General features: G+C 43.3%; 1 protein-coding gene across 3 annotated transcripts in view; it reads left to right on the top strand.

The window, feature by feature from the left end:
* Positions 1-24,197, top strand: part of DNAJC11 (DnaJ heat shock protein family (Hsp40) member C11) — a 1,614,167-nt gene that overhangs the window by 269,602 nt on the left and 1,320,368 nt on the right. For all 3 annotated transcript variants that reach the window (XM_044056434.1, XM_044056436.1, XM_044056435.1), the window contains one exon: positions 17,893-17,994. In XM_044056434.1, coding sequence (XP_043912369.1) covers positions 17,893-17,994 — 102 coding nt within the window. The remainder of the gene's footprint in view (positions 1-17,892; positions 17,995-24,197) is intronic.

The raw sequence follows: 24,197 nt of genomic DNA, 5'->3' as shown, positions 1-24,197 counted from the left end.
TTTCTCTCCGACGTCAGAGCGGCTGGAGTATATAAGCATCAGCCGACGCCATTTTCTTCAGTCTTTCTTGCCGCGCGGTGCCCGAAGCAGAAGCAGTTCGCAAGTGCCAGTCGGTCAGCTCCTGTATTCTACGATACCGAAGTCATCAAAAAAGCTAAGTACCCCGTTCGGGACCTTTTCTTGCCTCAGCCGATGTCAGAAATTACTGAAAAAGTTAACAATTGTCTTTTTTGTGGTAAACAAATACCTCATAAGGATTTCCACTCTTACTGCCTCCCTTGCCTGGGCCCAGACCACGACGTCTCGGCCTGTGTAGCCTGTGCTCGCTTCAACAAGCGCACTCTCAGGCGCCGGGCGGAGTTCGCTGAAGACTTTTTCGGCGATAAATTTGCTTACACCATGCCGTTGGATCTTCCGACTTCGCAAACTCCCAAAAAGCGAAAAGACCGGGACCGACATCCTCGGCCCGCGTCTACCACCGACTCCACGCCAAAACCCAGCGCGAGTGCTCCGGTTCCCTCTGAGACGGTCTCTCCACCGCTCCGAACCGAAGACACCGCATTACCGACGACTCCGATTCCAGACATTACTCCGCCAGTTATAGATTTTCCTCCGGATACCGAAACCGAGGAAATGCCCGAGACCATTGCTGCAGACAAGGTCACTCCTGCACGTGGAGCTGCCAGGCCTCCTATGGCCATGTCTATTAAGGCCTACACTAGGGCTAAGGCAGCCAGCAAAACAAAGCATATTACTTCTAAATCCTTACCTCAGCCGACTCCGGAGACACAAATTATGTCCATGGCTGCTGATTTAATTTCCATGATTAGAGGTTCGCAGACCATCCTGAGAGAGCATCCCAGCCTCCTCCTGATAAAAGGCCCCGGGTTGAACCCTCTGACCCTACTCCTTCAGATGAAGACTCTGAGGGCTCTGTCCACTCTGATAGCCAGGAAGAGCTCTTCCAGACCTATGAGGACTCAGATGCAGAAGATTCCATACCTTCGGCCTCCCCTCCTGAGGATATTTCTTTTGGGGAAGTTCTGCATACCATGAGGGAACATTTCAAGTGGCAGGGCCAGGAATATTCTGATTCCAGGAAACGCCTTAGGACTTTCCTTAAGAAGCCTCAGCACAGGCCCTTAGCTATTCCTCCTGTACTTGATGTTCTGGTTGATTTGTATTCTGATTCTAGTGCTACCCCTGATACTCTCCCTCCTGCACCAGCCAAGCCTGACCGGTATTACAGGGTCCCAGAAACTCATTCCCATTTATTCAGGGCCCATACTGTTGATCTGGAAACTATTTCACAGGGGCCTAAAGGAGTTTCAGCCTCCACCTCAAAAAATCCTTTGCCCTCCAACAGGGAAGCAAGGTCTTTAGAGATGGGGTAAAAGGTTTACACATCCACTACCTTATCTATGAGAGCTTTAAATTGCCTTTTCATATGTTCCAATATCAGGATTATCTCTTAGAAGATTTACAAAAAACACTAGCTTCTCCTGATCCTTTAGACAGGAAGACTTTGCAGGAAGCTGTACATAACACTCAGCAAGTAAGCAATCACTTCCTGCAGTGTGGATATGATGCACTGGAAGCTTCATGTAGGGCAGCTATGACAGGGGCAGTGATGCGTAGACATGCTTGGTTAAAAGATCAACCTCTACCAGATCATGTAAAAGCAAAACTTCTGGATGCACCTTTGGAAAAGAACAAGCTTTTTGGTGCAAATGCTAAGGATGTGCTAAAGACCATCGAAGAAAAAGCAAAATCGGTTCAAACTGTAAAGGATTTCCTCCAGGTTCAACCCCCCAGATTCAGTAGGAATTGGCCTTCAAAAAACTGGTCCTTTCCTAATCCAGAAAAGTTTCAAAGGGGTAAGAACAGGCGTGGCGAGGAAGAGGCCAATACAGAGGCCCTTACAGGGGACGTCAATGGCAGCCAGGAAACCAAAGAGGTGACGCAGGGGTTTCTCCTGCCCAACAACCACAATCTCAATGACTTTCCTCTACTACCGCCTACCAGGGAACAACTAGAAGCTCCCTTGGGCGGGAAATTATCTCTGTTTGCAGAAAACTGGCACAGACTGACAAAGGACAAATGGATTTTGGACATTATAGACCGAGGGTACAGGTTTCATTTTCATACCTTACCAAGAAAACAAGGCATGCCAAATCTACCACAACATCAAAGGGCAGAGACTATCAAGCAAATCTCTCTGCTAACTCAAATGAAAGCAATAGAAAGAGTTCCACAACAAGAACAAGAACAGGGTTTTACTCAAGACTGTTCCTTGTTCCAAGAAAAGAAACTCAATGGAGACCAATACTGGACTTGTCCGCATTAAACACCTTTCTCATAGTACCAAAGTTCAAAATGCTGACTCTACAGCAACTCCTTCCCATGCTGGGCAAGGAGTCGTGGCTGATTACTCTGGACCTCAAGGAGGCATACCTGCATGTCCCTATCAGACACAGTTGCAGAAGATACCTCAGATTTCTTGCAGGGCCAGAGCATTATCAATTCTCAGCATTGCCATTTGGCTTATCTACTGCCCAGAGTGTTTACAAAATGCCTGGCTTCAGTAATTGCTCATTGCAGGCTCCAGGGTATACAAATTTACACGTACCTGGACGACTGCCTCATACAAGCGGACGACAAATTGATGTTGACAAAAAATCTGGAATGTCATACGATTACTTCAAGCTCTGGGATACACAGTCAACTTCCAAAAGTCAAGACTGCAGCCATCCCAGCAAATAATCTTCTTAGGAGCCAAACTAGACACAGCCTCACAAATGGCTTACCTGACAGAAGACAAGCAAGAGAAGTTAACTCAATACTTCAAAGGTTTAGCAAAACTCACCCAGATGACTGCAAGGAGATTCCTACAGGCCCTGGGTTACATGGCATCCTGCATTCTACTGGTTCCATTAGCAAAACTACACATGAGAAAGCTTCAGTGGTACCTAAAAAGCGTTTGGTCTCCAGCACAGCAACAACTTGGAGACAGTCATACCACTCATTCCATGCTTACAAAAGGAATTCCTATGGTGGGCCTCGGTGAGCCAGGAAAACACAGGTTTGTCATTCAAAAAACCACAGATAACACAGACCATGACTACAGACGCCTCAGACCTCGGATGGGGGGCGCACATGGAAGGCAGGTGTATACAAGGACAATGGTCTCCAAAGGAAACACATCTGCATATAAATCAAAAGGAAATGCTGGCAGTAATGCATGCTATCGAGGCTTTTCAAAACCAACTCCAGCAAGGTCACTTAATGATATGGACAGACAACACCACTGTGATGTGGTACATAAACAAGCAGGGGGGCACTCACTCTTACCCCCTTTGCAGACTGACAATGCAGCTTTGGGAGAAATCACTGAGTCCAAACATCCAGTTACAATCACAATTTGTTCCAGGAAAAGACAATGTGTTGGCGGACAGCCTAAGCAGGAATTTCACAGATCCACACGAATGGAGGTTGCATCCGAAGGCTTTCAGACAACTCACTTCGACATGGGGCAAGCCAGAAGTGGACCTATTTGCCTCTCACCTCAATCATCTACTACCAAAATTTTGCACAAGGACATACCATCCAAAGGCTTGGAAAATAGATGCTCTTTCATTCAACTGGAACTCCCTAGCAATCTATGCATTCCCACCTCTGCCACTGATGACCTCAGTATTGCTAAAGATCAAAGCAGAGAAGCCCAAGGGAATCATAATAGCTCCGGATTGGCCAAGACAACACTGGTACCCACTACTATGGAGCATATGTCACACCAGGAGGTGGGCCCTCCCTCAGTGGCCTCTACTTTTGACTCAGCACAATTTCGAAACACTGCATCCAAACCTTCAGACTCTGCAGCTAACAGCCTGGGAGATCCCATAAATAAATTCAACTTATCTCTCTCCAAGGAAGTTCAGCGGATACTAACAGAGGCTCGAAGACCGTCCACCAGAAAGGTCTACTTAGCAAAGTGGAAAAGATTCAGCAATTGGAATACCAGCAAAGGGCATGATGCATCATTACTGAACATCCCACTTATCTTGGAATATTTGGCAGATATGTTACAGAGTGGCCTCTCATATTCTTCAATAAAAATACATGCATCTGCTATTTCAGCTAGATACAACACTGATCCTCCTGTTTTTTTTCTCACCCCTTACTAAGACAATTCCTCAGGGGAATCAAGAACATTAAGCCACCAAGAAAGGCCCCAGTGCCAGCCTGGGACCTCAATTTTGTTTTAGAAAAACTGACTCTACCTCCTTTTGAGCCAGCAGCTTCAGTTGACTTGCAATTTCTCTCATGGAAAACAGCCTTCCTGTTGGCAATTACCTCAGCAAGAAGGGTTTTGGAACTACAGGCCCTAATGGCAATACCACCCTTTATTATTTTCCACAGAGACAGGGTTTCATTAAGGACCAACCCTACCTTTATGCCAAAGGTGGTATCTAGGGTTTCTCTGAATCAAGCCATTCATCTGCCTGCTTTCTTCCCCAATCCTGAGAATAAGGGGGAAAGGCTTTTACATACCTTGGACATTCATAGACAACTTCGATACTACCTGGACAGAACCAAGGCCAGTAGGAAGTCTGAACAGCTTTTTGTAGCTTACGCCCCTGCAGTCCAAGGAAAAGCAATTTCAAAACAGACTATTTCTAAATGGATTGGTCATTGCATCAGATTCTGTTATTCCTTTCATGGAAAGACTGTTCCAGCCTATGTCAGACCACATTCCACCAGAGCTACAGCCACCTCTACAGCATTTTTAAGAGGGGTGCCTACAAAGGACATTCTAGAAGCTGCTACATGGAGCTCCGTGCATACATTCTCAAAACACTACAATCTCCCCCTGTAGTCCAGATCCAGAGCAGGCTTTGCTTCGGCAGTCCTGCAGGGTTTGATTGCCACACCATCTCTTTCCTAGAGCATTCCTCCTCCCCCAGCTAAGCTATGGTATTCTACCCACATGTTATGACTGCAGTTGCATTCTTGAAGGACATAGTACAGTTTTGTACCTACCATAAATGTAGATGTCCAAGAGACATGCAACTGCAGTCGGGTTTTCCCTCCCTCCATACCCCTCTATGCTTAGGGTCCACTCCTATCCCCCTCACTCTTAGCTGGGGATATCTGTTATGGTGTATTTGTTTTATTGCTCATGTATTTGTTTGGAATCCTGTTTATGTCTACCAATTTGATTACAGCCTTCCTTGGAGGGCACCTGGCATCTGGGGCAAGAAACACTGAAGAAAATGGCGTCGGCTGATGCTTATATACTCCAGCCGCTCTGACGTCGGAGAGAAATGCGACATCAGCCGACGTCGGACCCAGACTTTGGAATCCGGCCGACCGAGGGCTGCCTGAGGCAGGACAACCCACATGTTATGACTGCAGTTGCATGTCTCTCGGACATCTACATTTATGGTAGGTACAAAACTGTACTTTTACTATTGCAGGATGAAAGCACAATTAGAAGAGATTGTAAAAATGTATTTGTACAGGATCATACGTTTTGTTCAGTCGTCATTTGTTGGCATATAGTTAAATTGCAACAGATCAAAATAAACTGGTGTGGGGTTTAGCTGATGAGTTTAGGTTGGATTATTTGAGTTTATGCTGTGTAATGGCTTGAGAATGTAGGTTTCAGAATCTAAACAATATGCTGTGTATTTAAAGGTGCTTTTAGTGTAGATTTTTTATTCTTTTTTGCTAGATGTCTGCAGAATTCTAATCCATTTATTGGGAGCATTTAAGCATTGTTGAATGTGCAGTCCAGATGTTCCTTGCTTACAGTTGCTGAACATTTTCAGTTGGTCTTCATCAACTTCCGGAGGATACATGCTATTTTTGCCTTTATTGATTGATGTCTCTATGAAGCCGCGGTGGTGCAGCAGTAGCGTTGTCACTTCACAGCAAGAGGTTCTCCCATTCAATTCTCGGCTGGAGCACCTTCTGTGTGGAGTCTGCATGTCCTCCCCGCGGTCAAGTGGCATTCAAAAGACATGCGTGAATGGGCATGCCTTCATTGAAGGTTGGGTGTCGGGCTGGCACCTCGGCACCATAAAAATTGACTGCCAATCATTAGCGGACCGGTGTTCCACTGTGGCGACCCCTAACTGGAAAAAGCCGAAAGTAAAACAACATTGATTGATGTCTCTACATGTTTTTTATCCTTTTTCTTAATTTAGTCACAAAGGACTGGTCAGTGCACTGCATAAATCATTGCCGTAAACTAATTATGAAAGCAGAAATAGCATACAGATTTTATAGATGCATCTGAATTAACAGACATGTCAAAAGCTGTGTGCATAAAGCACAATAAAATGTATGAAGTATGCCTTATTAAGGTTACTCATGATGAGTTGATGTATCTTGACCAGGTTAGTCTCACTAGGCATAACCTTGTTTTAGGGAATACCTGAAGTGGTATTTATGATTCATTGCCTCCTTTTAGTATGCCTGGAGTGCAACACCCCTCTGCCGTTATTCTTTTTCACGGGTTCAGTACTGAAGTATGAATCTAGGCACGTGGTGTAACGATCTAATCTGTAGCCTTCTGATCTTCCTAGCTTCAAAGTGAGGATTTCTACCATTTGAGCCATTAACATTGGTATATACAAATTACTGATCAGTATTCCCCACACTAGTTTAGTTTATGTTGGGTTCCACATATTCATGCAGAATTTGTATGTTTTCATTTTAGAAGAGTGAATCCTGAAATTCAGTGCACATAATGTTCTCCAAAAAAATACCGACCTATATTTAATCTATATTCTGCATGCTCACTTCTGTAAGTACTTAATGTAGTATTGTAACTGATGACACAATCAAAATCAGTCCATAATTTTCTAATACCCACTTTAATCTTTTCAGGGTTTGTATTGGCAAGCAGCATATATTAGCATACCTCTCCACTGTTATGGATTGTGCAAAACACTGACTTTTTGCCTCAGATTTTACTTTGCTCCTAGATTTACTGAATTTTTTCATAAAGTAAAACCTATTTAATGGTTCGTACCTTATAAAACAGAGAAAAATAATACAAATATGAACATATTCCTTAGCACTGACAATTCATAGTCTGGTATCTGAATATCTTTTTTGAAATATAAAGAAGTATTCTTCTTTGGTCCCCTGCTATGATTTCTGATGTTCAGAGATTGAGACATATGGGCAGTCGGGTAGTTCACAGAAAACATTCACACCTTTATGCATTTTAGAAGATTGCCAGTATATTTATCAGCGTGTTATTAGATATTGGACTAGAGACATCAGCAAATGTTACATTTTATTATGAAGACTTGCATGGTCAGGCAGCACTTTGGTTCCCATCAGTTTGCAGCTGTATATGGGTATCTGTCATCACTAAGGATTTGTTTAGCCATGGCCCTAAATCTACAGTTGTCCATTAGTTTATTAATTGGGGGCTCATGACTGCTTACTGATGTGCATTTGATCCATTGTCAACTCACAAATTACCACTGATGGCATTTTGTGTGCTGTATTTCATTAAATTTCAAAACCGTAGTGGTTGTAAAGCATGCCAGTCCTTCACTGCTTACAGCGCACTGTTCAGTGTTCCATTTCAGTTTGCCAGTCTGCAGTGTTGATGCAACACGCAAACATCTCTTCCGTGATCAGCTTGAGCTGTCCACTTCACCTACTGCAGTTCATACTACCAAACTGTATGTGCTGCAGATTCAGAAACATAACTGCTGTTCTAACGTAACATGCAGCATAAATATATATATTTCAAATGTTTTAATGGGACATGCTACCTTAAACACTTACTGTTAATTAAAATAAGCTTCTGATGCACATCCTGCAGTCCACTATCCCTATCCATTGCCCTTCACTGCAGTCTGCTATTTGAGAGCACCCAGTCCTCCAGTATGAATTAATATATATAAAGTATAGCTGGCCCATACGAGCAGCCACGTCATATATGCTGCTGTCTGTGACTGTTCTAAAATAATGTAAATGATGGAGACAAAACCTGTTTATCCCCTGCATGGTGGTTCAGGGTCTGAGCTTTGGCCTGACCTCCGATTGCTGCCTGTGTGGAGTTTGTATGTTCTGGTTCATGTTTGTGTGGGTTTCCTCTGAGCACTCTTGGCTTCCTTCCCTGTAACAGAAGTATTCTGCTTGATCACTTGAGTGATCCAATGACTTGGACCCCTAAACTGAATATTCAGAAAGTTTTGTTACAAATTATTATTAGCTGCTAGACTAATGACTCTGAAATTTTACTAAAGTGTGGCATTTTTGCGATATGTTTGCTAAATTGTATGATTATCTTTCTTGCATATTCCATTCTGATAAGGTCATTTTTGACGGGAAACATTCATTTCACATAGTGACTGCAAAAGGCACAGTCTGTGATGGATTTGCACAATGGTTGGATTGTTTTTGGTTGAACTGCACAATGACTTTCAGACCTCATGAGGTAGACCTTGTAAGGTTAATAGTCTGAAAAGTTTTCCACCAAAATATTACCAGCTGTAAAAGTTATGAGCCTGTGTTTAATTTGGCTAACACATCCCCTTAACTAAGTTAAGCATTTTTATGCCAGAAGTCTATGGAATGTTGAACTCTGTGATGGAGATCCATAAGATGAGTATTCTAAAGGTTTTTTTGTCTCAAAACATTACAAATCATCAAACTTACTAAAAAGTCATCTTCAGCTTGTTCCTCTTCTGGGTTTTTTGATTGTATGTGAGCATTTGCTGATTAAATAAGAGAGACGGTGCTGTATCTCCTCCATTTCTGATGTTGAAGTTAATTTTTTTCCCCTTTTTTGTCCATCTCCAGGATCTTTTAAGTCATTTCAGAGTCTCTCTTTATTTACCTACCGTTGAACTAAATGATGGGAAGATGACAGAAGCATTCATTAAAATTCAGCAGAACTGTATTTTGCCCCTTAGTCTTGTGATACCATGGCAGGCAGAATCACTTTTGTTTTTGAGTTTTTCTATCAGGTTATCCCAGGACTCCTCATCCCTTATTCTGGTGCCAGTCCTATTCAGGATCGATTTTTGTTTTTTCTCTCTCCAGGAGCAGATGTCAGCTCAGGTCTTAGTGTTGGGGGTTGACGGCTTCAGCATTAACAATTCCATCTTTGTCAATGATCTTGATGCTGTCAGGAGACTTTGTGTGAATTCTCTGTTCGTCATTACCTTAGGAACTCTGTCTCAGGCTGAAGTCTGATATCCAGCCTGACCTTCAGAGCTGAGCACCTTCCCTGTCGGCATTGCACACATTGCCCTTAGCTTGGATGTCCTCTTCTACCTGGTATAAAGGTGATGTTTGGCAATGCCATCTTCAGTCTTTTCATACCACTTTGCGATGTACATTTCATGCATTAGAGCAGTGCGTCTGTTAGCCTAGTACCAACCTATGAACCTATAAGAAGACTATCGGCCCTAGGGCCTATACAAGCCTAGCCATAACAATTCCCTGGCTATTTCTTCCCACACTATTTACTTCCCTGGACCCCTGTCTAGCAGGGCGACTGACATGATCCCTGGGGTGAATTTCCTATCTCCCATCCAATCGTCAAGGTTCCTTTTGAAGAGGGCCAAGGAGGCGCTCTGCTTGACATGTATGGGCAGTCTGTTCCAGAGTATGAGAAGTCTCTGGGTCAGGTACTCTATCCCTCCAGCATGATGTTCATCGTGCATACAGCTGCAGTCATAACAGATGGGTTCTCCTGCCGTCAGGCGGGTCCTCGGTCGGCCGAATTCCAAAGTCTAGGTCCGGCGTCGGTTGTCATCACTTCTTCCCTGACGTCAGTGCGACAGGGGTATAAAAGAATCAGCCAACGCCATTTTCTTCAGTCTTTCTTGCCGCGTGGTGCCCGAAGCAGAAGCAGTTCGCAAGTGCCGGTCGGCCAGCTCCTGAGATTACGAAAATTTTGCAACCGAAGTCTTCTTGAAATCTACGTACCCCGTTGGGGAAACTTTTCTTGCCTCAGACCGATGTCAGACAAAGTTAATAATTGTATTTCATGTGGGAAGCAAATACCGCATAAGGATTTTCATTCCCTCTGCATTCCTTGCTTAGGCCCAGACCACGACGTCTCAGCCTGTCGTTTTTGTGCTACATTCAACAGACGCACCATTAAGCGTCGGGCGGAGTTCGCCCAACATTATTTTGGCAAAAAATTTAATTACATTATGTTGTCGGATACTCCGACTCCAGTTTTGAGTAAAAGATGCAAAGATAAGGACCGACATACGAGGTCCGCGGCTTCTACCGACACCACGCCAAAGCCGACTACAGGTGGTTCGGTTCTCAGTGAGGTGCCTACGCAGCCCCTGACTACTGACGACACTTCATTGGCGGTGTCTACTGTACCCGAGGTCGCAGGCTCCTCGGCCCACACCCCGACTACCGATACCGAAGCCACTCTAGGCGGTGAAACTCAGAGTTTAGACAGGTCTGCCACCTCTCAAGGTGTCTTCAGGCCTTCCTCTTCTTTTTCCATCAAGGCTTTCACTAAGTCTAAAGCAGCCATGCATTCTAAGAGACAAGCTCCACAGGGCCCTTCTCCAGGCCCCATCCCTAAAAACAGATGCTCAAAATGGCTGAGGATTTGATTACTCTTATCAGGGGTTCTCAACTCCACCCCCGGACAAAAGGCCCAGAGTGGAGGAAGAATCCCCCTCCTCGGACCAGGCCTCCATTATTTCAGAGCACTCTGAGGAACAGGAACATTCATACTCCCCTTTTGAAGATTCTGAAGCAGAGGAGTCCATTCCCTCTGTCCCCCACCCCCCCTGAGGATTACTCTTTTGGGGAAACCTTGCATACCTTGAGGGAACACTTCCACTGGGAAGGCCAAGAGTACTCAGACTCCAAGAAAAGGCTTAGGGATTTTCTCTTGCTCCCTCAGCACAGGCCTCTGGCTATACCTCCTGTCTTAGACATTCTAGATGATGTGTATTCGGAGGCCTGCCTTAACCCAGACTCTTTACCTCCAGCCCCAGTCAAGCCTGACAGGTACTACCGGGTTCCTGACTCACACCAATTCTTATACAAAAGCCATGCGGCTGACCCAGAAACTATCTCACAGGGCCTCAAGGGAATTAAGGCCTCCACTGCTAAAAATCCATTACCTTCAGAGAGAGATTCCAGAGCTTTAGAAAGGTGGGGAAAAAAGGTATACACCTCGGCCACCTTAACCATGAGGGCATTAAACTGCCAGTTCCATATGTTAAAGTACCAACAGTTTCTGTTATCACAGTTGAGAAGCAAAATGTCACAACCTGAACAACCCGACTTGAAGGAGTTGCAGGATTTGATGCATAGTGCAGAACAAGTGGGTAAACATACCTTGCAATGTGGTTTTGATGCTCTAGAGGCCTCTTGTAGAGCTGCTGTTACAGGATCAGTCATACGTAGACATGCCTGGTTCAAGGAGCAAACCTTACCAGATCATGTTAAAGCTAAATTACTAGATGCCCCTCTACAAAAAGATGTATTATTTGGTGTTAAAGCTGAGGAGGTATTAAAGAAAATGGAGGAAAAGGCTAAATCAATGCAAACAGTGAAAGATTTCCTACAGGTACAACCTCCACGTTTCAGTAGAAATTGGCCTTCCAAAAATTGGTCCTTTCCAGCCACGGACAGACCCCAAAGAGGTAGATACAGGCGCCCGAGGGGCAGAGGGCAATCTCAAGGATCGTTTAGAGACAGACAATGGCAAACTCCTACACAAAGAGGTGGTGAGGATAGTTCACAGCCATTCAGAAAGCAAACCCAATGACTTTCCCCTTTGCATGCCAAAAAAGGCTGAAATGGCAGCACCTTTAGGCAGAAAACTGGCATTATTTTCGAAAAATTGGCATATTGTCACAAAAGACAAATGGATCCTGGACATTATAAACAGAGGCTACAGATTCCATTTTCACACCCTTCCAAAAATGAGAGGCATGCCAAACCTGCCACACAATCAAAGGGCAGAGGCACAAAGACAAATTTCAGATCTCATGGACATGAAAGCTATTCAAGAGGTACCTACACAAGAACAAGGTCAAGGTTTTTATTCCAGACTATTCCTGGTACCAAGGAAGGGAAAAGATTGGAGACCTATTTTGGACCTATCCATCCTAAACACATTTTTACTAATGCCAAAATTCAAGATGCTCACATTACAGCAGCTTCTTCCCATGCTGGGCAAGGAGTCTTAGCTGGTAACACTGGACCTCAAGGAGGCATACCTGCATGTCCCAATCAGACAAGATTGCAGAAGATACCTCAGATTTCTTGCAGGTTCAACCCATTATCAATTCTCTGCATTGCCCTTTGGCTTATCTACTGCGCCCAGAGTATTCACGAAATGCCTGGCATCAGTAATTGCCTACTGCAGACTTCAAGGGATACAAATATACCCATATTTGGACGACTGCCTGATCCAAGTGGACAGCAAGCACATACTTCTGAAACATCTGGCTTTTGTAATAATGTTGTTGAATTCTCTGGGATACACAGTCAACCAAAAGAAATCAAGGCTAATACCCTCTCAAAAAATAATTTTCCTGGGTGCCAACTTGGACACAAACGCCCAGATGGCCTACCTCACGCCAGAGAAACAGGGGCAACTAACTCAATACTTCAGAAAACTAGCAAATTTCACCAGGCTGACTGCAAGGAAAATCCTGCAGGCTCTGGGATTCATGGCATCTTGCATCCTACTAATCCCATGTGCAAAGCTGCATATGAGGAAACTTCAATGGTACCTGAAAAACCTATGGTCTCAACACAGCCACAGTTTGGAAACAATAATACCACTGATTCCATGTCTTCAAAAGGAATTTCTGTGGTGGGCTCAAGCATGCCAAAGAAACACAGGTCTCCCATTCTGCAAGCCTCAAGCAAATCAAGTCATCACAACAGACGCCTCGGACTACGCCTGGGGGGTGCACATGACAGATCGGTGCATTCAGGGCAAATGGTCCCAAAAAGAAAAGCACCTACACATCAATCAAAAGGAAATGCTAGCAGTAATAAATGCTATTATAGCTTTCAAAGACCTTCTGCATCCAGGTCAACTATTGATAAGGACAGACAACACCACAGTAATGTGGTACATAAACAGGGAGGAACCCATTCATACCCCCTATGCAGGCTGGCCATGTCACTTTCGAACATGGCTCTGGAATTACAAATCGAACTTCAAGCACAGTACTTGCCAGGCAAGGAAAACATGCTGGCAGACAACCTAAGCAGAAATATGACAGATCCACACGAATGGAAGTTGCATCCTCAAGTTTTTACAGAGATAATTCAAGCATGGGGAAGGCCAGACATAGATCTCTTTGCCTCCCACAAAAATCACCAATTGACAAAATTCTGCTCAAGGACTTTTCATCCACAGGCCTGGAGAGTGTACGCTCTCTCTTTCAGTTGGACAACAATGACAGTTTATGCCTTTCCACCTCTTCCTCTGCTGCCCAAAGTTCTATTAAAAACCAGAGCAGACAGACCAAAGATGATTCTCATTGCTCCAGACTGGCCAAGACAGCACTGGTACCCACTCCTGAGGAGCCTGACTCATTCCCCACCATGGATCCTACCTCTAATGCCTCTTCTTCTGACTCAGTACAGCTTCAAAACTCTTCACACTCAGCTGAAAACACTCAATCTGGCCGCATGGAAGATTCCTTAACTTCACAACAGACCCTACTCTCCAAGGAGGTGCAGGATGTCATTTTGGAGGCCAGAAGGCCGTCTACTAGAAAAGCTTACTCCGCAAAATGGAAACTGTTTTGTGCCTGGAATGAGAAAAAGGGCCAGAATCCTGGAATACTGAATTTACCTCAAATATTACAGTATCTAGCTGAGCTGCTAAGCAGTGGACTTTCATTCTCCTCCATCAAAATCCATGCCTCAGCCATTTCTGCAGAATACAACACTGATCCTCCTTTATTCTCTCACCCCCTCTTAAGACAGTTCCTCAGAGGGGCTAAGAATATAAAACCCCCAAGGAAACACCCAATTCCTGCTTGGGATCTCAATTTCATTCTAGAAAAGCTGACCTTGCCTCCTTTTGAGCCAGCTGCCTCAACAGATTTGCAATATTTGTCCTGGAAAACAGCCTTCCTTCTGGCTATCACCTCAGCTCGCAGGGTATCGGAACTACAAGCCGTCATGGCTGTGCAGCCTTTCATCATTTTCCATCAGGACAGAGTTTCCTTACGAACCAATCCGTCCTTTATGCCAAAGGTGGTATCCAGGGTATCTTTGAATCAGGCTATCCACTTACCTACCTTTTACCCTAATCCTCAAAACAAAGGCGAGAGACTACTACATTCCTTGGACATCCACAGACAGCTGCGTTGTTATTTGGACAGAACAGAGCCTTTCAGTAAATCAGAACAACTCTTTGTGTCCTATGCTATAGGAGCTCAAGGGAAGCCAATTTCCAAACAGACAATCTCAAAATGGATAGCCCATTGCATACGCTTTTGTTACTCTTTTCATGGTAAAACTGTGCCTGCAGGCATCAGATCTCACTCCACAAGGGCCACAGCTACCTCTGCAGCTTTCCTCAGAGGAGTTCCTACCAAAGATATTTTGGAAGCAGCCACTTGGAGTTCTGTGCATACCTTCTCCAAGCACTACCACCTACCATTATACTCCAAAACTAGAGCAGGCTTTGCCACTGCAGTCTTGCAGGGCATTCTGGCTCCTCCTAGTTCCACCTAGTGCCTACCACCCCTTTTTTAGCTTTGGGATTCTGTTATGACTGCAGCTGTATGCACGATGAATATAGTACAGTTTTGTACCTACCATAAATGTAGATGTTTGAGTGCTAATACAGCTGCAGTCCAGGTTTCCCTCTCTCCTACCCCTCTTGGGACAGGCCTATTGGCGAATACCTCCTCATACAACTTGATTGGGGTATTCATTTATGGTGTATTTGCTTGCAACTACTGTTTTTTGATTATATTGCATTGCATTATTACATAAATTTATGTATTGCCTTCCTTCTGGGGGCACCTGACATCTGGGGCAAGAAAAACTGAAGAAAATGGCGTCGGCTGGTTCTTTTATACCCCTGTCGCACTGACGTCAGGGAAGAAGCGACTTCAACCGACGCCGGACCTAGACTTTGGAATTCGGCCGACCGAGGACCCGCCTGACGGCAGGAGAACCCATCTGTTATGACTGCAGCTGTATTAGCACTCGAACATCTACATTTATGGTAGGTACAAAACTGTACTTTTTGTTCATTGTGATGACAAGGTTTAGATCCCTGAAGCGGTGTGGTTCTGGTCCAAGCCTAAGTGGGTAGTGACAAGATGTCCATTTGAGATCATTGATTTACAGTTAAATAGTGGGGGTGGTGGCTTTCGCAGAAGTTTTATTGAAAATTGTCTACCATACTAAGAAATCTAAGCCAAGGGATATCTCCACCCGGGCTCTTAAAATCACAGTGCACATGCCTAAACTAAAGGCTGCCCTGGAACTGCAAGTTTTAGCTAAACTGGGACAGCCTGGAATGGGATACCTACACCTGTACATTTTTCTGCCCTTTCTCAAGACTGAGTTTAGCTGGCACAGAGAATTCCCTTCAATTTCTTCAGAGTTTGAGACATGACTCAGCACAGCTGTCTACGTGTGGAGTCTGAGCTCCCAGAAGACTTGGAGAAGGCTTCCATTAGAGGGATTCTGACTCAACTAATTCAGACTAGAAAAGGGGGATGTGAAGTGGACTATAGCTCCCAGATGCAAACCACTTTCCTATAATGCAGACAGTGAAGATATTGTGGCTTCTAACTCTTCTCCTAAAAGACCTGTCATGTGGAGACTCACTCTCCCTGAAGAGTGAACATTTGAAATGCAAATGAAGTCTCTGATTTCCAAAAGAGGGCCATAGAATTAGTGCACCCTAAACCAGTAACAGTTTTTCCAGTTCAGGAAGTCTCTTGCCATTTTTGATGCTGCCTCCATGAAACCAGAATCACATCCCCTTTTGAGGCCGGAATAGTTCTCCAAAGTCGAAGACCCTAATACATTGCTTTGTAAAAACCCATTTGCAGACTCACAGCATGACTGGAATCTGCTGGAAGAGCTAGACTGACACCAACTCACAGTAGACTTCTTAAGGTAAGAAGTAGGTTGCTAGATTGATATGGGAAGAGGCTGTATGCTTCTGCCACCATGGCATTTGGGGCATTAAACTGCCAGATCTACATAAAAAATGTGTGTGTGTGTGTGTGTGTGTGTGTATGTGTGTGTATGTATGTATATATATATATATATATATATATATATATATATATATATATATATATATATAAAATAGTGAGTGTGTGTTTATGTATGTATGTATGTATACACACACACACACACACACACACACACACACACACACACACTCACAAATTTACAAATATTCAGGAAGACGTCCTTAAAGCAGATTGTGAAAGCTTGTGGGGAGTGCAGGATGAAACAATACAGATGGACCTCCTAAAACCTCAGTCCAGTTTGGGAAGCATGCATGGAAGTGTGGATATGGTTCTGTGTGTACAGTACTCACTGTTATAGTCATGGGTTCTGTATTAAGAAGACCGTCCATGTGGGTTTTACTGAATACTTTTTACAAGAAAGTACAACCTTGGAGTATTTTGTTTCATCTAAGAAAGTCTCTAATAACAAAATATCTAAAAATGTAATCTTAAACAGTCCTAATTTAAAATTTTATAAACCATGAATACTCCTCCAAAAGTTTTTTGCAGCCTGGCAAGTAAGCCCTTAAACCCTTGCCCCCTTACTTAAATGTATACTGACACAATGGTCACAGAATTGCAGAGAAAAGAGAACACAATATGCAGCGAGTCACTGCTGATGCATGAAAACAAACACTGGGTACAAAGTGCGAATGGACATTAGCATGGTATGGATGATGTTCTAGGCTAGTTTACCTTGTAATTCCTAAAAAATCATGTCACCCTAAATCACACCAGCATTAATTCTGTGTAGCCTACTCCACTCTTCTATCAAATGTGATTAGATGAGTTGTAGGTCTTCCTTTGGGGGTCACAGTCAGTCAGGAGTGTAGTGCCAAGAGGAAGACCACCTTGAAGTGCAAGTCTGGTACTCTGACCTGTGAGTTGATGAGGATGGACAAACATGAGATGTAAATGAGCGGGACCATCTTTATCAACTTACTTTCCTTCATTCCCCCTCCTAAAGTACAAACAGGGTCTGAGGAAATGTTGGTCATTTGTTTTTTTTTTTCCCCCAAGAATTTAATTTGAATTTTTGTATAGTCTTATTTTGGTTCATTTAATTTAATGCATGCATCTTTAAGCAGGTCTAACTTTATGAAGACAGTGAGTAAATGAAAGAGGGTAAGGCTAATAAATCTGGCTACCGCGAATCATCATACTGTACATAAATTATAGCAGTTGAGAAATGTGATCTAGTCAATCTGTCATTACCCAGTGAAGAACGCTTCCATCATGGTTGTTGTGATATCTTGTTGGCACATGGGATGTGCCATTTATCTGTGTTATAATTTGAATATTTACTGTTGCTGGGTGAAGTTAGAGCACATTGGCCTTGAATGACATAAGTGGAGGAGTCAGCATTATAAATCAGATTACCATTGAGGGGTGTCTTTAAATTTCTGGTAAAGAAACACCTTTCCCAAATACTGTTTTCTGTAAAAGGGAAGTGAATATGTAGGCTGTATTCATATGTGATGTTTCCAACACAGGTATTTAAAACAGTAAACTGAAAACATAGGGTCTCCTTGTTTTACTGTATTTTAAAAGCATTACAAGAGTATCTTCTCACATCTGGAGTAAATAAATATCTACCCAGAAGGTTTACGGAGTATGTTTTATTTTTTGTTTTCAGGTTGTCGAAAGGAAGAAGACACCAGCTGAAATCAGGGAAGAATTTGAACGCTTGCAACAAGAACGGGAGGAGAAGCGACTTCAACAGAGAACAAATCCTAAGGTATGCTGTTATTTTCTGAAATTTTTATTATATGTGGATGCAGGATATTGATGTAGGACAATATATTTTTTGAAGTAACTGTAGCTGATATTATTTAAAAGTGATCAAACAGTTGCACATCAAAGCACTGGACTTTATTTTTCATAGAGAGCACTTATAACTGTTGCAACATCCAGTGAATCCTGCTGTGCCTCAGCAATTATTTCGACACATTTTATGTTGTACCTCAGCATCATACCCCTTTTATTTTTTATTATTATTATTATTATTATTAAGAGCTATTCTAATGCTTGGAATGCGCTTGTTGACTCCTCTTGTGTCTGGTACTACAGTCACAACTGCTACATATTCTTTGGCATCTGTTATTTCGTATTTTACTACCTGTATTTAATAAATCAGGGCTAGCCACCTAGCAGTGTAAACATTGGATTAGGTGTTTTGGTCATATTGATTATTGTTGATGTGATAATCAATGCTATGTAAAAATGAGTAAAATGAGGTTGATGACTACTAGTAGAGGGACTTCACAAACATCGTCTTAGCGGACATTTTTCTTTGCTGCGCTTAACTGTATTCCCATTCATTATTAGTTGTAGTATATCCCTGTATTGTCAGCCTATATTGCTTGCAGTGGTGGCTGATTTTATAATAGAGTTTGTGCAGAGAATGTGAAGTTGTGTATGTTTTGGTGAGTTATATTACATTTTTGGAGGTTTCTTCATCATTATATATTTAAATGTTTGCCACTACATTTCTTTGTGCCCAGGGTTATTCAGGTCTGTATTACTTCATCAAAGATGCACACCATTGAACAACATTTCATTGGAAATGCAGTTCATGAACCCCCCCACTAATTATATATATATATATCCGCTCCAAGGTCGCACTACAGTGAGGAAAGGGCAAATTTCCTGATCCCCATCGTAATACAGTCTCAATCAGAATGGTTTGACGAATGGCATGTTTGATAAAATGCCATCTGAAATTATGTTCGATGTTGTGAATTTTCGATTAAGTAATAGGGACCCAGATTTTTTTCAGCAGGAGTGCAGCTTTAAACTCAGGCTACTACTTTTCAGTCCCAGTAGCAATTATTGTGTCCCCAGGAAGCCAGTAAAACACATTTCCCTGATGATAGGGCTACATGTACTGTAAAGAACACTGATTCCCAAGCAACTTCATCCTCCCTGAGCAGTTGTCAGTATTGGCTGCCTACATTTTGTAATCAGTAGACAATGAAGTAAACTTTGAGTGCTGTGCCACTATAATACAAGAAATATTTGGCAACTCCAAATGAAACCTAAGGAATCCTTAGGACTGCAAATACTGTATCTTGCATTGTGTAAGCCATACCTGCATTTGTTAGCTTGAAGTTGCTGTTGGTGAGGTTGCATAGCTGGACGTATATGCTTCTCAGTCGAGTTAATTAGTTTGAAATTCCTGTGCCATGCTATTATTCATCTGACATTGTTATATTTTCGTTATGCAGCATGTTCTGATGATTATGTTCATTTTTGTGTTTTTATATTGCACTTAAACATGTTGTTTCTGGTTTATCTATTTTATTACTGTTTAAAACTTATCTTGTGGGGCCATTATGGAGAGACCATTTTATTTCAATTCTAGAGAGCATAGTTTAATTGCTGCCATTTCTAGGTAGCTGAGCACTATTAGCTCGAATTTATAGCTGTTTCTCATTGGTTCTAATGTGTTTGTGCTTGCTTTATGCTGTGACCATCTGCACTCTCTTAATGTCTTTCCAGTAAGACTTAGCAGGTGTGCACTCACTGAGGGATGTTTTTCTGGACTTCTGCTATTTCAAGAATCTCAAGAAAGTTCATTTTATATTGCACTTGTATTTGCATAGGCATTTCTGTTTTTCACACTGTTTTACTTGTTTGACTTAATTGCTGTTTAAACTTTTCTTGGTAACCTGTTCTGGCTTGGTGTGGGGTCCATCTTGGACAGAGTAGTATTTATTCTAGTGAAAGTACTTTAATTGTGCTGTTTTTGGGCAACTGAGCACTGTTGACTAGTATTTTATAGCTGTTTCTCCTTGATTCTCTTACTTTTTTTTGCTTGCTTTATATTATGCTGTGCTGAGTGCACTAGCAGAGTACTAGATGAATACAAGGTGGTGTGCACAACTCTAAAGTTTTTCCTTTAGTACTGAAATAACATCTTCCTACGTTTCATAGGCACTAAGAACTATTGTGCTCTGGGCCAAACGTAATTGTGCTTAGTTCTGCAAATCTGCTACCAGCTGTAGTGTGGTGCTCAAAATACTCATTTAGACCCAGCAACCTTCCTCCATTAACATACTCTCAATCCCTTCCTTAATCCGTCTTCAAGGTCCTATCAACAATAGCAATGGACATCATGTAAAACAGCAAACTAGCTTTTCTACTAGTGCCAGCCTACTAGCACTCGGTGTCCTGAGCCAATAAGAGTTTTTTCTTATTTTGTAGGCCTGTTTTATGTATCCATTCAGTTTGCCAGTAGGTGGTGGTAGTGCCTTTTTAGGTTTATTATCAAAATTTACTACATTGTTTGAATATTATGTTGTGCTGTGTTGAAATGCATAGCTGTCTTTTTGCTTTCTTTCTACATTTCCAGCTACATTTGCAATGGTCAGTATTCAGTCCTATTAAAACCAATTCACCGTCCATCATCTTTAGTGTATGTATGAAATGTGAAGTTTATTGTTACATGTGCCGTACCTCTCATATTTTTTTATTTGTACTTATTTTTTGTCCCAGTTGAGCAGCTTAACTGTTATAGGTGCCCCTCCTTGATTTTGTATGCCAGCAGTCACTCCTGGTCGTAATCCGAAACTTTACTGTTCCCTGAAAGAAGAATGAAGTGTTTCAGTACAGTGTTGTATTCGCAATCGCAATATTTTTAAAATTTATTTGTATGCATTACCCATATCCCTGCCTCAGTGCTTGAGGTACAGTGATGTAAGGCAGTTATGACATAATGTCTGTTGATTTTGTAAGCATCAACAGGGTTGAAATTCCTGCTTATGACCCCTTCCCCCAGGGATAAGTGAGCCTTTTCTGTCTCCCCTTCTTGGCTTCTTAATTGTCAGGCTCACTAGTCAAAACCAGGTCACCAAGTTTACAGTCAAAACTGGAGACAAATGTGAGGAATGCCTTCATTTTGAAGGTTGATATGCCAGAACCCTCTGTTTAGTTTGTGATGTCCTTCCATCTCACTGCTGCAGCATTCTTTACTAAAGGGAACCCCTGCCAGGGGCATCCCAACATCCAGCCAGTATACCAAAGCCTTAGGTTTTCAAAGACCTTGTATGTTACATGTATGCTCCCCGCTCATGACATATAGGGCCTAAAGGTGACGTACAGATTTAAATATCTCAGAACTTCTTTGCTGCCACTCAGAGAACATCTGTCTGAATGATTTGTGTTTTCTGAAGAGTGAAAGGTCTTCGGTTACTAATTAATACAGGGCAAAAACTAATTATGTTCTGTAGTCCTATCTTGCCTTCATTCTTACACTGGGGTTCGGAGCCGAACCTTGGCTCCGACTCGGCAATTCTCTAGCTCAAAGTCTTCTGGTTGGCTCGTTTCAAGGAGGTATCCTGTGACGCCCCGTTGACATATCCCAGATCTCGTTTGCCGCTCGTTGAGCTCAGATGTGCTTCTTCTTGGCCGTGGCTAAGTGAAATTTTTTCTACTTGTTATTCAGTCTTTTTCTTCAAAAAGAGTTGTATTCAACTTACTAGTGATTGTTTATAATCCAGTGTCTGTTTTAGGCATTTTGTCGCATTGTTTGCTCTGTTTTCGCTGTTGTTGATTGGCCGTTCTACTGTAGACCAATTGTTGTGTATCCCCGCATTGCCTTTGTCTTCTCGCTATTTGGGTTATCTAACTGTTGTTTCTCTTTCTAAACTTATTTTCATCAAGGGCTAGGCCCATTTATGTTAGAGGACCTAGTCCTCGGTTCTGTTGCTCGTGTTCTCCTTTCAGGGCTAGGCCCATTTAAGTTAGAGGACCTAGTCCTCTGTCCATTACTTGTTTTCTCTTCTAGGGCTAGGCCTGTTTAAGTTAGATGTTTAACTTTGTTGTTTCCGCAGGACTAACCGTTTAATTAGAGGTAGTCCCTGTTTGTTTTTTCCCTTTCGGTTTTCTGACATTGGGGTTTGTAATTGCATGGATATGTCTAAAGATGTGAAGGACCACAAGCCTTCTGGCTTTAAAAAGTGTGCTAAATGTTCCCAAAAAAATGTCCCTGACAGATGGACATACTATTTGCGTCTACTGCTTAGGTGCTATTTACCTTCAAGTGTCTTGCTCCTTTTGCCATGCTTTGTCCTCGAGTCCTGCAAGAGAGAGAACAAACTCATTTTGAAAGGCCTATTAAAGCATTCTTTTGAGGATGAGTTGGCTTCTTCTTCCTCCTCCAGTTCTAAGTCACCATCTTCCAAAAAAGACGAAGTTAAATCAACAAAAAGGCAGTCTCCCACTCACTCAGTGTCGTCCGAGCCGCCAGACAAAATTGCCAAATTGACTACTTCCTCTTCGGCTCCACTGGTTTCGGTGCTGACAGAGGTTACTGATGTGGAACAATCAGTTTTGGTTCCAGGAATTTCGGAGCCGATAACTGAATCTGTGTCTCTGAGCCAGTCAGCTGAACTTCGTCCAGTCTCTCAGATACTCGGATCGCCTATTTTTCAGCAGTCTAGGTCCACCACTTTATCCTTCAGGTCCTCGAGGAGCCTTTCTGATGAGGACGTTCAGAGAGTGGTGCGCAGACTCCATAAAACATCGGCGCTGGCAAATTTACTTTCGGCTCCATCCCATTCAGCTCCGGAGCCTAATGAGCCTGTACACCCTGTCACTGTTCCTCCTCCGAGCCGCTCTGGCGCATCGGAGCCAGAGATGTTGGTGCCACTTGCTCTGGAAAGGTCGGTTCCAGCTACCTCAGTTGGTCTCTCAGTTCCGATATCCGCTCCGACCCCTTCGGTACTGTCCTTGGGGTCTAGGGTCCTAAGCTCTCCGGTTGGGCCAGAGTGGGACACTTAGACCCAAACTTCTTTGGTTCCGAGCTTACCTCTTGGTGCTTCGGCGCGGGTGAGTTCGGACCCCACATCTGCCTCGGAGCCTATCTCCCCAGCACCGAGGACTGCCTCCTTACCTTTGGAGTGGGGGGCATCCTCTGAGCCGGGAGGGTCTGCTTTCAAGGTGATGAGGAGTGCTCTGTCCAAGTCTTCAGTTCCAACTAGGGGCACTGACACTCTTCCTCCTAAAGCGCCAACTTCAGTCTCAGCACCTTCTCTCATCCAACACAGCAGAGACTTGCAGCCTCAGGGAACCCTCCATGAGTGGTCCCCAGTCTTCCGAGGTCTCCCCAGAATATCCTTCTGAGGAGCCCCCTCGGAAGAAAACTTGTAAGAGGAAGCATGTTGACTCCCCCAGTGATTCCATTACATCAGACACGTTCCTCGGGGAGTCAGAAGTGTCCCCCAAGTCGTCCTCTTATGATAGCTCTGTCACAGATATCCTTGAGATCCTGAAACAGAGAGGCGGCTGGCCCGCCACCTCCCCTTCTGATGAGGAGTTGGTATACCTGAAGGCTTTCGGGTCTCAACCTTCTGCCTCTTGGGTGTCTCCACCTTTCGACGAGCTTCTGGATCTAGTGAGTCGAAAGGTGTGGGAATCTCCTGATACTGTGGAACCGGTTCCTAGAAGACCTAATAAATTCTTCTCTGCACCTCAGGTCAAAGATTTTCTCACTAAAGGCATGCCAGTAAATGCCATGGTGGTGGCAGCAGCCACCAAAAAGGAACTTGCTGAAACTTCCTCCATTGTCCATCCACTGAACAAGGAGTCTTGAACGATGGATAGGTATGGGAAGCATATCTTTTCTTCAGCGGCTTTTACACTCAGATCGCTGAACTACCTGTCTCATTTCACTAGGTTCCAGAGAGATCTCCTGAAAGAGCTGGAAGATGCTCTGCAAGGTAATGTATCTGAAGCGGTGTCCGATAAGTTTAACGTTCAGATGTCTACCTTAAATTGTAGCATAAAGTCCTCCATGCGGCTGATATCTTATACAGCAGATGGAGCGAGTAGGGCAGCAGGTTCAGGAGTTTCTCTTAGAAGACACTCCTGGATGCGCTTGTGTAATTTTGCAGAGGCCTTTAAGTCTACATTTACCAATGCTTCTTGTGATGGATCCTC

This window comes from Protopterus annectens, chromosome 14.part0 (assembly GCF_019279795.1).
Source record: "Protopterus annectens isolate FY-2018-M chromosome 14.part0, PAN1.0, whole genome shotgun sequence".
Classification (NCBI taxonomy): Eukaryota; Metazoa; Chordata; order Ceratodontiformes; family Protopteridae; genus Protopterus; species Protopterus annectens.
Note: the sequence above shows the minus strand (reverse complement) of the source record. Positions and strands in the feature narration are given on the sequence as shown.